Raw genomic sequence first — 15663 nt, forward strand, 5'->3', positions numbered from 1 at the left:
ACACATGGCAAAACTTGTCTGTAAGGAGGTTATTTAGCGCTAAAAAGGAGGTGAAATAAAAATAATATTTAAACATGTGATGACAATCCCTTGTAATCATGAGCTATAAAGACAGTAAATTCTTTACACCGTCAGATAAATAAACAATATAATATACATAATAAACAATTGAAGGAATCTGGAGGAAGGTTTTTTGTGTAAATGTGATGACACATTATCAGATATCAAAAGATGACATAAATACATGGGCAAAGAATGTTTTGTTTTGGATTAAATGTATACCTTCTGCTTGTGACCAAAAATAAAAAGACCCATCCAAACTGTTACCAGCAACAAGTCTAAAACCCAGGCATTGTCACAATATCATGTTGTGTCTTTGTCAGGGATACTTTACACATCAGTGATGGTATTTTAGAGCAACATAGCGTATAATACATTTAAGACAACAACTTTTCCAAGGATACCCATGCATATTTCAACATGACAATGTAAAACCACGTATTGCACACATTACAGAGACTGATGCAGATGAGGGTGCAGATACTGGACTGCCTGCCTGCCGTCCCCACAGGAGAATCATTTCTTATTTTTATTTAACCAGGAGAGTGATTAAAAACCTCTTTTTCAAGGGAGTCCTGGCCAAGAGGCAGCAAAACGTTAGTTTCAAAAAAGTAAAATTACAAAAAACTGAGATAAAACAGTTACAGGTTAAGGAGGCCGTCTCACATGCTCTCAGTCTGGATTGAACAGATTAGTAGAACAGATAGTTTCAAGTCCTTTTGCAACAGGTTCCATGCAGAAGGGGCAGAGAAGGCAAAAGCCCTCCATCCCAGTTCAGTGCGGGCAAATGGAACAGTTATCAGATTATTGTTTGAACGCAAATAATAAGAATCAACACTTCTCTGTGTGATCAAGTTACAAATGTAAAAGGGCAGCAGTCCAAGCATGGTCTTTTAATATAAGATGGATTTTAAATCATATCAGGAGTGATGACAACCCTGTACTACTGCAGAAGAATGAAGATATGTTTGTAGAATGAGACAAAATAATAACCAAATTGTATCCAGAATGGCTTTTAAGTGTCGCAAGGAAAAATATCAGCATTACCAAGTGCATCAGCATCCCAACCTTTCTGGAGTCATCTGTAAGCTAATGTATGAATAAAGGTAATGAAGTTGACAAGAAAGGAAGACTAAAGATAAAATACTAAATATGTGAATGCTGTTTGAAAATAAATATAAGATACAAACAAGAATTACTGCATTCAGTTTGCATTTTGCATATAATTTGTGTCATAGGCTCAGCTTTTTCTGACTGGTTCAAAGAAAACGGTCATCCTTTGACATCCTCTAAAATAAATCGCCTAATATAACTTATTATTTTTTTATTTCTCTTCTAGAAAATTTGAACTTAAATTGGTCAGTAAATACTAAAGTCTTCATTTGCCATCACAGCAACCCGAACAGTTATCGTTGGTAACACATTCATCCATTTCTCTGCTGGGACTCTTCCTCTTGATGTGTGTGTGTGTGTGTGTGTGTGTGTGTGTGTGTGTGTGTGTGTGTGTGTGTGTGTGTGTGTGTGTGTGTGTGTGTGTGTGTGTGTGTGTGTGTGTATGTGTTGAAACACATCTGGGACTTTTCACAAACTGGTATTTCTCAGTAAATGGATTCACCCAACAAACCATTAGTAGAAGAGTTATTTAAGGCTGAAAGTGGTCAAATAAAATAGAGTTTTACAGATCTTCCATCTTGGTTTGGTACAGATGTGTCCTCTAATTTTGATCATTTTGAAGACTGAGCTTGAGTCTTCCAGTTTGTCCTCCACTGAGACCAGCCGTCCTGTGTTGAACCTTAAAAAAGTCATGATCCTTGGAAAAGACCTCAGTGTGAATATGTCAGTGGAAAACATCGATCAGACAGGAGAAACTGGGTCTAAGGCATAATTAAACCTTCCAACGGATCTTTCAGAAACAGCTGAGTGGTCAGAAATAACGAACTGAATCTTCATTTATATTTCTCTGGATTTTAAATAATCACCATATAAAATTAAATCCTTCCACAAGTAGATGGGATCACAGGAGACGTGTATTCATTTAATCTACAGTTGACTGTATGGTTTTGTTTTCCTTTCTAACTGTGTTCACGGTAATATGCTGCCATCTAGTGGCAATAAAACATATTTCAATTTAAAATAAAATAAATTAAGATTAAAATGAAACCAAGACAGGGTGTACCCATCATCCTGGCCTCTCTTGTAAAGGATGGATGGCAGAATGGAGGGATTAGGTAAAATGAATGAATATGATACCGATGTGTCAACAAGCCATCAAATGACCTTAGTTTGACCTTTGGCCACCTTTTAACACGCCAGTGAGGGTTTTGCTATACATTGCCAGGAGCACAAATAATAAGGCAGAAAAATAAGATTTTTTGGGCAAAGTGACCTAGTGCGGGTGGTATTTTACTCTATCATAAATGGCCTCTCTAATCAGCACACTGAGCTGTCATGTAGGACAGCACTAAAATCTTGTTATACTGACCAAACACATCATTATGCAGAGGCAGCTGTTGAGTTGTCTCACTTTTGAGTTGATTTAGTAGAGAAGAGGCACTGCTCGGGCGTTTGAGCTCAGAGAAAGACACAAATCTGTCCTCTGCAGGTGCATTTTGTATAATGAGTGTCTGACAAGAAGCTGCAGTACATGAACGCATACACGTGTGGACATAAACAGAAACACGGGGATAATAAGGACGTTTTACATCAAGATAGACCACATTTCAGCAGTCAGTCTGTAAGATTGCTCAATAATGAATTAAATTGTGAAGTATAATTGACTTTTTCACACACTGCTTCTCCATCTTTAGTCCTTGCTCACAGGCAATGACTCAGTCAGGAATATCTCATGTTGTACATTTTTTTTAAATGTTAGGTTTTAGGCAATTTATCTGTTTTAAGGCCTTTATATCCTGAAATACAATCGTTTATCTTAGGAGATGATGTATATTTTTTTTGCATGTTGGTGAAAGAAACTTTTTGATGACTCGGGTAAACAAATCTCTCCTTTTTTATATATTTGATGATGAAAGAAATCAAGAAAAAGGTTTATTCTTGCACAGGATGTCCACTACAGACTCTTTTTTTTTTTTTTTTTTTTCAATTTTCCTTCCTTTGGTTTTCTGATAAATTGGATCTAGATCTATGAAAATGTAGGTTAGGGGGTTGATTCAGTTCAAAACTCTGCAACAGCCACCTGAAGAACGTGTGAATGTCCACATAGGGGTTTTGTTAGATTCTACATGTCTGCAGTTGGAAATAATTTGGCAGAAGAAGATACAGACAAATGATACATTTTAGCTACATACGAAAGCAAACATTTTCTGCACTAAACTGCAGTAAAGTTTGGGTGGATTTACCACAGCATCTCGCTTTATTTCATAATGTAATTTCATACCGCCAAATCAACATCCCTTATGTCTAATTTAATAATAAATGGCACCTGTTAAAGAACAAAAATGATTTACTATTCTTTTTAAATGAAGCAATATTTTCTGACAGATCCAACCTACTTTGACCCAGTGACACCACAGGTGAGTGAAATCGGGAGTAATTTATTGCAGTTTCGAAAACTACCTCAATTCTTGCAGAAACTGGTGTTTAAATTGGTAGCATGTTTTTAAAGAAATCCACAGTTGAAAACAGAAATAATCTGCTCAGCCAATGTGCCCTCCCCCATGTGGTCGAAAGTGGTACTGCTACATAGAGTAACCTGAAGTATTTCATCCGTCCGTCCGTCCGTCCGTCCGTCCGTCCATCCATCCATCCATCCATCCATCCATCCATCCATCCATCCATCCATCCATCCATCCATCCACTAAAATGGCTTATTCAGGGATGGGCAGGAGCCTATGCCAGCTCTCTTCACGCGACACATCACAGGGCCACATACACAGTCACATTAAAACATTATTTGGACCCTTGCAGATTTCTTCTATTTTTGTTTCTTTTTTTCATTATTACTTCTTTTTTATTTTTGTATTTTTTAAATCACTGTTACATTTGTCAGAGGATCAAACACATTTTAATTTCAGAAAAAGATAACTTGGAAAAGGCAAAATGCAGATTTTGAATTATGATTTATTTTACGAAGGGGGTACAACTACCCAGACCAACTTGGCCGTATGTGTAAAATTAATTATCCCCCTAAACCTAATAACTGGTTGCAAAAAGCTCTTACAATAGCTGCCAATGAGTCATTCACATTTCTGCTGAGGTGTTTTGAGCCGGCTCTTCTTTGCTGAACTGTTTTAATTCAACCATACTGGAGGGTTTTGAGCAAGAACAGCCTGTTCAAGGTCATGACTCGGTATCTCAGTCACATCTAAGTTTGGACATCAACTTGCTTCCAAAATTCTGCTTCTTTTTTCTTTGAGCGATTCAAGCCATTCAGAGACGGACTATATATATATACATACACATATGAATGAATGAATGAACGAATGAATGAATGAACGAATGAATGAATGAATGAATGAACGAATGAATGAATGAATGAATGAATGAATGAATGAATGAATGAATGAATGAATGAATGAATGAATGAATGAATGAATGAATTGTCTTTATTTCGGTCTTGTACAAGTTATTTTACAAAACAAAATGAAAAAAGTAAAATAAACATTGCTTTTGCCAAAAAGGTGTAAGGCTGAAGCCGTAGTTTATAGTGCCTACCCTTTTTCTCTTGTGATCAGCTTAAATCTGAAACATTAGCTTTAATCCGTGGAAACAAACAATGCATAAACAAGACAAAAAATAAATAAGACAAAATATAAAATTGACGTTTCACATTCTAGAATGTTTTTGATTATATACTTTATAGTTATAGTGTTTTATATTTATTTACAATATTTTCTTTAAACATTTTCTTAAACTTGTAGATAGAACTGCACATTTTTAGGTCGTTTTCACAACTATTCCATATTTCTCTTGCCTTAATTGATGTACATCTCTTTTTAATATTTGTTCTTGCTGTCGTCATCAACAATTCATACATATATATATATATATATATATATATATATATATATATATATATATATATATATATATATATATATATATATATATATATATATATATATATATATATATATATATATATATATATATATATATATTTATACAGTACTCGAGTTGTAAAAAAAAATCAGGGGGGATGGTGGATTTTATCATATGGGGACAGATCATTTGTGCTGATTACAAATAATATAATATATTACAAATGATAGCACTGACCTGCAGAAATACTGCAGGAATGACATAGCAGTAGTTAAATGCAGCCTTCTGTAAGCTTTAAATAGCAAAAAAATCTTGTTCCACTGGCATATTTTTCTACTTTTTTTAAGTGAAAATCTACTTGAAACTGGTGGAAATTGTTGTTTTTTTCCAGTGATGAGTCTTGTTTTAAGTGTAATGAGATTTTTTTACTAAAATGAGACATTTTAACTAGAAATAAGACGAATATTCTTGTTAAGATTTTGAGTTTTTGCAGTGATCCATTTTACTTATCCTGTGAAGGACAGTCATATTGATAAGTTCAGAAAACAGTTTTTTATTGTTGTGTTTTGATGTATTTGATGTAAGCCCAGTGGATATTTAAAGTCTGCTGCTGTGTCATTCCTGCAGTATTTCTGCAGGTGTTTTGGTCAGTACTATTATTTGTAATATTTGTAATAAACGCCAATAAAACTACCGATTTAAGAATCCTTTCCTGAAAAGTGTATTAATAAATCTGAATATCTTATTGTCACAAGCGTCCAAAGAAGTACTTAAAGCGGTAATGATCCAGTAGTTTGTCCCTCCCCGCGCGCCGTAGCGGGCCATATCCCTCCCTCCCGGAAGCCGAGCCGTCCTTTCCCCCGCAGACTCCAACATGGTGAGCGTCTTTCTTCACGATTCTGCTCCGAAATAATCCCCAAACATCTCCATCTGCCGTCGCATTTACCCAACACGTTTCAGTCTTAGAGTGAAATACCACACATCTCTCAGCCGTGAGAGTGGATATTGTATTAAAGTGCAGCGATGCTTACTCTAAAACGATGATTTTAAAAAGTACATGCCCCCCCGGTCACTCCGGCTACCACCGCTAGCAGCGGGTGGAAGACAGACTGGTAGAGGCGGGGGGGGCAACCACGCCGTGGATCTGATTCACAATCAATAACTCTCAAAAGTTTGGATTGTGTACTTTTTTAATCGTCCCGAAAAAATAAGTGTTTGAGCGAGATCTTGACTGGGCCGCCCCGGCGGAGCTAACATGCTAACGTGGTGGTCCAGGCGGCACAGCTTAAACTCTGCATTTAAATATCCATGATTTTAGATTTTGAGACATATAAATGTTGGTGTTTTTTTCCGCTCTTGCTGACTGGTTTTGTCTCCTCTCCTGCAGGCCAGAGGACCGAAGAAGCACCTGAAGCGCGTCGCCGCGCCGAAGCACTGGATGCTGGACAAGCTGACCGGAGTCTTCGTACGTGACGTCACTCTCTCCCTTTAAAACATGAACTATGGTTATGTTATATTATGTTATGCTATGCTATGGTGTTTACATTCATCACTGAGGGGGAAGACTTTTGTTTTTACTTTGTAACTGTGAGGAGAAATGAGTGTTATTGGCCTGGCATCCAACACACACATGCAAACCAGGAGATAATCAATATTATTAAGTTGATCTTTTACTTCTGTGAATGGATTTAAAGAGAAGTTAAAGGTTTAGGAATTGCATACATTTTCTTAACGCTGTATGCCAAAACCTCCACTCTCGGGACGGATTCTTCCTCCCAAACTGTTGCTCTCATGAACTCTCATCACTCAGAGTAATCAATCACTATGCAATAATGATAACCACAATCATATGCTCTTAACAATGCACCTTTCAATAACCATGTCTACCTCATACTGCTGCACCCTTTCACTTTAAAATTGTATATCAGAACCTTTTTATCAGAAAAGGGTTTATTGCCAAGTTTTCACACGAGGAATTTGTTTTTGGTGATTGGTGCAACACAATACAATTATAAAAGCAATATGTAAGAGATGAAATGTATAAACAGTAAAATAAAATGTAGACCAGAAATGTACAAAATGAGGTCTTAAAGTGCCGGGTGAGTCTGTACAAAAGTGACTTAGGAACTTAGGATAGGTAAAAAGTTAATATGTTGATAAGAGCCATTTGTCTATTACTGTTTGTAACTATTTAAATCTGGGTTCAGTGAGCAGAAAAAAAAAATCCGTGTCTGTCAAAGCTTATTCTATCTATATGATCCTTCTCTGCAAGCAGATACATTTGTCTTTAATCTATTTATTTTTGTGTGTTAGCTCTGTCAGATCTTTTTTAATATCTCTCATTCTCTCGTCAGGCTCCTCGTCCCTCCACCGGTCCCCACAAGCTGAGGGAGTGCCTGCCCCTGATCATCTTCCTCAGGAACCGCCTGAAGTACGCCCTGACCGGGGATGAGGTGAAGAAGATCTGCATGCAGAGGTTCATCAAGATCGACGGCAAAGTCCGCACTGATGTCACCTATCCTGCTGGATTCATGGGTGAGTGTTTGACAGCCATGCTCGGTCTGGAGAGGAGACACCGGCCTTTTGGGGTCTTTTTGAAAAGAAAGACGTTTATCTACCTCTCAAATTTTCAGAGATAAACATTTTATGTCAGAACTGTACAAGAATGTGGAAGTTTTGTACATTTTCAGTCTAAAAGATTTTAACTATATTGATGGGAGCAGTGATGAATATTTGGGTTTGATCAGCAATGAGCTGAAACTACTCAACCAATTCCTCTAAGAAGTTCTGAGCTCCAGCTACAACATCCACACTTTAAAGCAGCTGCTCCTTGTGTATAATTTGAAAACCATCACTTGACAGTGTCCTGCATAGATGTCAAAGTATTGATTATCAGATGATAAAGAGATCACCAGCGATCTAATGGAAACGTGGAGTTAAGATGGGCTTTGATAGCTGGAGAACATAATCTTTGTAAGTTGTGGGGCGGGTGCTCCATAGTCTTTTTGTAGTCATACCAGGATTTTAGTTGGATGTTTCTCTTTGTCCTCATGGTGTGGGATGGAGCAGTGTAGAGGAGGGTGGGTGATTGGTCAGTGATTGCAACATCAGTTGTTCTGTGTTGAATTATTGGAAATTGTGAGCAAAAATAACTAAGTTTCATGCAATTGAGACTTGATTTTAATCCTGTCGTTTTGAAAATCAAAGGTAATGTGAGGCTTCATTTCTGGGTTACAACACTGGTCTGTCTTTGTTTTAAATCCCTGCATCACAGCAGTTTCAGATGCAAGGTGAAGGGAATTGTCTATAAATGGTTTCTCATCAGAGGCAGTCAATTATCTTGGTGTCACGCTCTCTTAAATTCTCAGTTTATCATCAGTTGTAAACAAAGCAACACTGCAGAGCTGGATGCAGCGCCGAAGACACAGGCTTCGTTCACATCTGTCCGTTTCTCCGCCTCATTGGCAGTTAGCAGCTTCATATCGAGGTGTGCCATTTTAATTTGCAAATCCAAGGGACGCCTGCGCTGTGGGATCTTGGTTGAGTATTTACAGGACTGTCTCAGAAAATTTGAATATTGTGATAAAGTTCTTTATTTTCTGTAATGCAATTTAAAAAAAAAAAAAAAAAAAAAAAAAAAAAAAAATAATCATACATTCTGGATTCATTATAAATCAACTGAAATATTGCAAGCCCTTTATTATTTTAATATTGCTGATTATGGCTTACAGTTTAAGATCAAGATTCCCAGAATATTCTATTTTTTTTAGGTAGGATATTTGAGTTTTCTTCAGCTGTAAGCCATGATCAGCAATATTAAAATAATAAAAGGCTGGCAATATTTCAGTTGATTTGTAATGAATCCAGAATGTATGACATTTTTGTTTTTGTAATTGCATTACAGAAAATCACAATATTCAAATTTTCTGAGACAGTCCTGTATATGCAAACATTAGAGGATTACAATGTCCCTGATCATGAGCCTGACTATACAGGTTGAAACCATTTCACTGTATATCTGTAAGATGGTATGAGCTGAACATCCAAGGAATTTTAGTGTTGTGCATGTGCGGAAAGTGTATCTAAAGAACTGTGTACCCTGACATTTGGTCATAAATCCATAGAAGTCTATTAATGTTGGTCAAACGACTGTCACTAAACACAAAAGGAGAGTTTATGGCCCCTGAATTGATACTTCTTTGCTTCATGTATCATACATATCTGTTGGAGGCAGAATATGTTCATGTGTCTGCACACTTGCTGTCCCACAGTTGTGGTCAGTTCTAAATAAATGGTGGATTTGCTCTTCTGTTTTGAAAATGATAGGTTTTTAATGTGTTTAGGTAGAAAACTTGAAAAAAGCTTAAAAAAGAAAAAAAGGTTCCTGGAGATGTGGGATGTAGTTTAGCTTTAAATTTCCCCCAGTACAGCATCACAGGCTCAAGATGAGTGTAAATTACCACACTGACCAATATTACTGAGACACAGGGCTGTAAAACTCCTTGCTGAACGGATTCCTAAATTTTTTTTTTTTCCCCTCATCACACAGATGTTATTAGCATCGAGAAGACCGGTGAGCACTTCCGTCTCATCTATGATGTGAAGGGACGTTTCACCGTCCACCGCATCACCGCCGAGGAGGCCAAGGTGAGAGCTGAACTTCACTTTGAACAACATGGGTGTCCATTAAAACAGTGATTCTTAACCATAGGGCCGCGGCCCACACTTGGGCCGCGAGCGCCATCTAGTGGGCCGCCAAAAAAAATTCAGTTTTGTACGTGTGGGCCGCGGGGGCCGCGGGACTGCAAAGCAACTCCCGACCAAATGAGGAGAAGAAGACACTCAGCTAGCTGTACGTGTAAGAGAAAGGGTGTGTCTTTACAGAGAAAATCCTTCATTTTGCACAGAGTAGGTTTAGATCCGCCAGGATTAGGGATCGATTAATTGGGTCTGCGCCCAGAGCGAGCGAGCGCGGCGTGAACCTTTATCCCGGCGCGTCCCCGCGGCCGGGGAGGTCGGCTGAGGCTGCCGCTCGGGCGGTGGGCTCCATCGTTACTGCTGAAGGATGGTAGATGTAGATGCGTGGGCTGTCGTGTCTGCTGGACTGGACTGTTCGGGCTTTCGAAAAAGCATCGGAAAGTAACTGCTGCAGCGCGACCAGAGAGCTGCGGTGCGGGCTGTGCCCGTCGCAGCTGATCAGGCTCGGATGAACCCGACACACTGAGCCCTGACAACTTATTAATGTAAATAACTTAAAGTAAAATCAAACTAAGTTTTGTCCTCGCTGTATTTTTAAATATGCAACCCGGAATGGACAAATTCATCCTGTTCAGTCTTCCCACTGGGACAAAACCAGTGTCTCATACGTTCAGAGACCGTGGCGTTCAAAGTGCGAAAGTGAAACGCCACTGAAACAAAACACAAAGTTTTTCATCAAACATATCCACTCAAGTCTGAACTGAAGTCACAGAAAAATAAGCTGAGCATCTTAAAACACCCATGTTTGGGTCCAGATACAGCTGTGAAGCAGCTTTCTCCACAGTGAACATAATTAAAACTAAATATCGTTTCAGGCTCATCAATGAGCACCTCCACATGCATATGAGAACCTGAACCTGAACCTTAAATTGTTAAGATGTGTTTATATTAATTTAGTATAAAAATGTGTTGAGACAATTAACAAAGAAAAGGGGAAATTCAAACTGCTGGTAGAGAAATAAAATAAGATAGCATTTGAAAAATAAAATAAAATCTACTTTATTTTTAAGAGAAAAAAATATGTTTCATTCAAGTTAAACATGTTAATTGGCAAATATGTACTTTTTTTAATATAACAGTCAGATGCAGATGTTGATACAACTATGAGGCTACTTGAATATATATATACACACACACATATATATATATATATATATATATATATATATATATATATATATATATAAAATGATGTTCTGGACCTTCGCTTGAGTAAATTTTCTCTAAATGGACCTCTTAAAGTTGAATACCCCTGCTATACAGTGTTTATATTTAATGGGCCCCGGGCCACTCTGTACTGAAAAAATTGGGCCCCAAGGTCAGAAAGGTTAAGAACCCCTGCATTAAAAGGCTATGTGGCAGTAAACTACAGATTCACTGGGTCCTTTTATTTTCCATTACTCTCTCTTCTTTTGTATATTTAGTCTTGAGCTTAGGAGGGGGAGAAGCAAAAACGTGTCAAACTCTTGCCTCATGATCCTAGCGGACCTTTGAGAGGTCAAACCGTGGAACTTGTTGGCTGTTGATGCGAGTTTGGATCGATTTGCTCCCCTCAAGTGTCATGAAGAAGTAGCTTGATTTGAAGCTTGTTGCAAGTAACCGTGTCCAAATATTCCTAAAATATGCTATCAGTAAGGGGATTTCCGCGGTTGAATTCTCCACACTCCCAGCTGAATACCTCAACATTAGCCACAGAAACATCACCTACTGGATGTGGCACATTTCTGCAGCTAAACAATAATGGCAGTGAAGAGGTCACAGCACAACCTGAAACAAAAACAGCATAAGGAAATGCCTTCTTCATGAAAAGTGTTTTTAGAGCGACCGTGCCAGACACGGCGTCTCTATGTTGGTTGTTCTCTAAAGGCGCATTCAAATATAAGAGTTTCTGAGAGTTGAGTCAGTCGTTCATCTGAACTTCTGATTTAAACTCAAGACTGAGCAGCTGCTTCAGTATCAGGAAGTGTTCGATTGTTGGGACTAGCAGCCAGCAGGATCTTTTGTTAAATTTGTTTCCGTAGATTAAAAGATTAAAACTAGTGATGCACCGAAATGAAAATTTGTGACCGAAACCGAAAATAATAATAAACACTTGGCCGAATACCGAACAATACCGAACATGGTTCTTTGCAGTTTTTCATTTATTTTGCCGATTTTTTTTCACCATTGCATAAATCAAATAAATTTGATTTAGGCATGCTTTTAAAAGAAAAAAATCTTTTACAAAATTACAAGGTAGAAAACATTTGTTGAACATAAAAAACTGAACATTTTTTAATTTCCCAGCATTTCTTAAATATTCCAGCAGACATTATACCAGCAAAGAACAATAACTTAAAATAAATAAATTAGCAAAATACATCTTTTGGCCATCTTTGAGCTTACGTTAGGCTTAACTGACTGAACATTGTAACATAGGCCTTAAAACAATAAAAATGCATTAAAGCACTCAGGGTTTTTTATCATTTCACATTCATTGCAAACAGCCATTCTTGTATTTTTCTTTGCCACTCTAAAATACTTCCACACTGCTGACATGTTTGCACCGCACCACTTCACTCCACGCTCTTCGCTGTTTGATTTCGTCATCTAAACGCACCTGTAATAGATTGATTTATGTTGTTTTGGTTCCACCTGCTGGTGAATGTTAGGTAAAATTCTTATGTGGTTAGTTTTTTGTTGGCCAACACTTTATGTGGTGCGCAACCATTACGGAGCGGCCAGTCTATTTATATTACAACGCTGTTATTAATTGTTCGGTTTTTTTCCCACTTATTCCACCGAACACCGAAAGTGTTTTTTTGCCATTTTCGGCCGAACAATTTCGGTTACCGAACAATCGGTGCATCACTAATTAAAACAATAAAGTCTAGATTAGTTTTTTGGAAACGGGCAAGTTTGGAGCAATGATGACTAAGTGGTTTTGATCAGCAATGAAAATAAACTACCAATCCTCTAAGAAGTGCTGAGCTCCATGACCTTTTTCAAAGAAACATCCTTCAGATATGATGGTAACATAACTCCCTGGATTTGTTCAAATTCTGTTTCAAGAATTGCAGCGTCTTTCCAGCTGAAGGAGTTTAGCACTTTTTATTTCACTATTTACTTCATGTGCTCAAAATTAGTTTCATCCCAACCAAGTTTCTAGATTTGGGAGTTCTAGGCAGACTTGGCAAGTGTCCGACCGGTTTAAATCAAAAACACCAAAGCCTTCCTTTCATAAAGCTCTCAAACCTTAAGGTTTGCTTTTTCAGCCCCTGAAGAATTGATAAACATGAGTTAAACCTTCTGTGTCATTTTTAATTAAATCTATTATCAAGATTAAAGCAAAATTCTGGGTCATGAATATGATGCCATCAGTCTGAAAGAGAAGATTGTGAATCTGTTGCTGCAGGTCTGAGTTAAGACTTGATTTTTCATTGTGCCAACTCTGACGATCAGCTGTGACCACTGAAGTAGTTTAAAACTGGTTATAAATTATCTGTGGGGTTGATGGAGGATGCATATGAGACCAGCAGTGTCAGTGGTGACAGACCGAGATGGAAAAATGAAGCGATATAGCACTGTGAAGTAGGGCTGTTCGATTAATCGATTTTAAATCGTAATCGCGATTATGTAATTAGAACGATGTTAAAACGTGAAAATCGTAAAATCGATTTTTCACTTTTTCTTTTTTTTTTTTTTTTTAACCTTGTCTGCACACATATTAATGATTGATGGAAATACCTCTCAATACCTGCGACAAGTGCCCCATCAGAGAGGCTCTTTAGTGTAGGAGGGAGCGTTGGAACCATGGTGATATACTAACATGCCACCGGGTAGACCGGCTCGTGTTCCTTGTAAAAAACTTGCAAATGGGAACAGCAAATGTAATGACTGACATTACACACCTCTACCTCCTTCATGGGTTGCATTATTATTTAGCATGCAAAGACCCAGTTTAGTTTAATTAGAAAATGTCTTGTTTTATTTAATTGGAAATATAACTTACTGTATGTTTGCAAGTGCTGATTTGCTGATTTTTTTTTTTTTTCAGAGATAAAACTTTATATTTTATTATATTTTTTAAAACTTTTTTTCAACTTATTTTACAGAGTTTTGCACTTTATTCATTCATTTTTGGTTTAATAAGAGCAAAGTTTGCACTTAAAGCCCAATGGGGCAAATGTTCAATAAAAAAACAGCATATTTGAAATCATTTCTTTGCCTTTTGTCAATTCACAAAATAATCGTAATCGGATTTTGAGAGAAAAAAAATCGAGATTTTATTTTTGGGCAAAATCGAACAGCCCTACTGTGAAGATTCATATCTTGTGCTAGAACTGAATCAACTTGTTTAATTCGATACAACAGACACCTTTTGCACATTGGTGCCCTTTCTTCTAACGCATCTCCTCCGTCCGCAGTACAAGCTGTGCAAGGTGAAGAAAATCATCATCGGCACTAAAGGAATCCCCCACCTGGTGACCCACGACGCCCGCACCATCCGCTACCCCGACCCGCTCATCAAGGTCAACGACACCGTCCGCATTGACCTGGACACCGGCAAGATCACAGATTTTATCAAGTTTGATACCAGTAAGTTAAACTGAACCAGGTTCAAGCATGTTGATTAATCTTTCCCAGAGGAACCTACCTGACCTTCTAATGCTCTGCTCCCTCCAGGTAACCTCTGCATGGTGACTGGTGGTGCTAACTTGGGGCGTATTGGTGTGATCACCAACCGGGAGCGTCACCCTGGCTCCTTTGACGTAGTGCACGTCAAGGACAGCACAGGCAACAGCTTCGCTACCAGGCTCTCCAACATCTTCGTCATCGGCAAGGTGAGGATGCAGATTTATACTTTCCTGAGTGTGTGTTGGGGGTTTAAAAGATGTGGGAATGCAGATGTGCTTACAGAACATGCATCTGGGCTGGGTTTCATTAAACATGCACCACGCCCACCATCAAATATCTGTCTTGGATTTGAATATTTGGGACAAAAGATTAAAACAATAAGGTCTAGATTAGTTTTTTGGAAACGGGCAAGTTTGGAGCAATGATGACTAAGTGGTTTTGATCAGCAATGAAAATAAACTACCAATCCTCTAAGAAGTGCTGAGCTCCATGACCTTTTTCAAAGAAACATCCTTCAGATATGATGGTAACATAACTCCCTGGATAGTCCACTTCCCGTTCTGTATTTAGGTCACGTATGATCTTGATGCCACTTATCACACCGGAGATTTAAGTTGATTTTTAAATTTGTGAACAGAAAAAAAGCGCCACTAAAATGTGCTTAAAACTGAGTTTAACTCAGGTTGTAGAATTGGAAGTGTGAAATGTAAGTTTACTTTCGAGGCTCAGACAGTACGGCTTACTGTAGACAGAAAGGAAGGACGGCTGATTACATTTGGATAAAATCCTCAGAAGACGCAGACTTTTAATTACAGTACTTGGATTTTATTTAAACTTTATTGGAGGCCAGCAACAAGAACTTGAGGGGTGTGTCAGTTTTAATTAACTGTAATATCAAACCAGTTTGTTTTATTTGATGAAACGGAAAACTTGGTTGAAAAGACAAATTATAAAGTACTGGATAATTTCACAAAAAGCTACACAATTGACCTTTTTTTGTGTGTCCTGAGCATTAACTTTTATGAGCAGCATGACCTTATTCTCATCTGTTTCGTTTTGTTTCCAGGGCAACAAGCCATGGGTGTCCCTGCCCAGAGGAAAGGGTATCCGTCTGACCATCGCCGAGGAGAGGGACAAGAGGTTGGCCGCCAAACAGGGCAGCAGCTAAACTGGCCACAAAAAACAGATTACCTGACCCCTGGTTTTCAAATAAATGTTATTTACAAAACA

The 15663-nt window shown here is 38.0% G+C and overlaps 1 protein-coding gene and 3 non-coding genes across 4 annotated transcripts; all 4 read left to right on the forward strand.

Moving 5' to 3' along the window:
- Positions 1-5877: 5877 nt before the first annotated feature.
- Positions 5878-15663, forward strand: rps4x (ribosomal protein S4 X-linked). The gene is made up of 7 exons (XM_061709466.1): positions 5878-5935; positions 6446-6523; positions 7413-7593; positions 9608-9705; positions 14223-14394; positions 14482-14639; positions 15500-15663. Exons 1-7 carry the CDS (start codon positions 5933-5935, stop codon positions 15599-15601), a joined length of 792 nt encoding a protein of 263 aa, XP_061565450.1. The 5' UTR covers positions 5878-5932; the 3' UTR covers positions 15602-15663.
- On the forward strand, positions 7778-7853 carry LOC133420987 (small nucleolar RNA SNORD61). Its single transcript, XR_009770678.1, has one exon. It is a non-coding gene; the product is annotated as a small nucleolar RNA SNORD61 (small nucleolar RNA).
- On the forward strand, positions 12720-12789 carry LOC133420988 (small nucleolar RNA SNORD61). Its single transcript, XR_009770679.1, has one exon. It is a non-coding gene; the product is annotated as a small nucleolar RNA SNORD61 (small nucleolar RNA).
- On the forward strand, positions 14852-14921 carry LOC133420989 (small nucleolar RNA SNORD61). The gene has a single exon (XR_009770680.1). It is a non-coding gene; the product is annotated as a small nucleolar RNA SNORD61 (small nucleolar RNA).

This window comes from Cololabis saira, chromosome 20, assembly GCF_033807715.1.
Source record: "Cololabis saira isolate AMF1-May2022 chromosome 20, fColSai1.1, whole genome shotgun sequence".
NCBI lineage: Eukaryota > Metazoa > Chordata > Actinopteri > Beloniformes > Belonidae > Cololabis > Cololabis saira.

Bases quoted from the DNA above. Each gene is read 5' to 3' on its own strand.
- rps4x (XM_061709466.1), top strand. The intron at 9,706-14,222 runs GTGAGAGCTGAA...CTCCGTCCGCAG, and splicing joins TCACCGCCGAGGAGGCCAAG to TACAAGCTGTGCAAGGTGAA. The intron at 14,395-14,481 runs GTAAGTTAAACT...TGCTCCCTCCAG, and splicing joins TTTTATCAAGTTTGATACCA to GTAACCTCTGCATGGTGACT.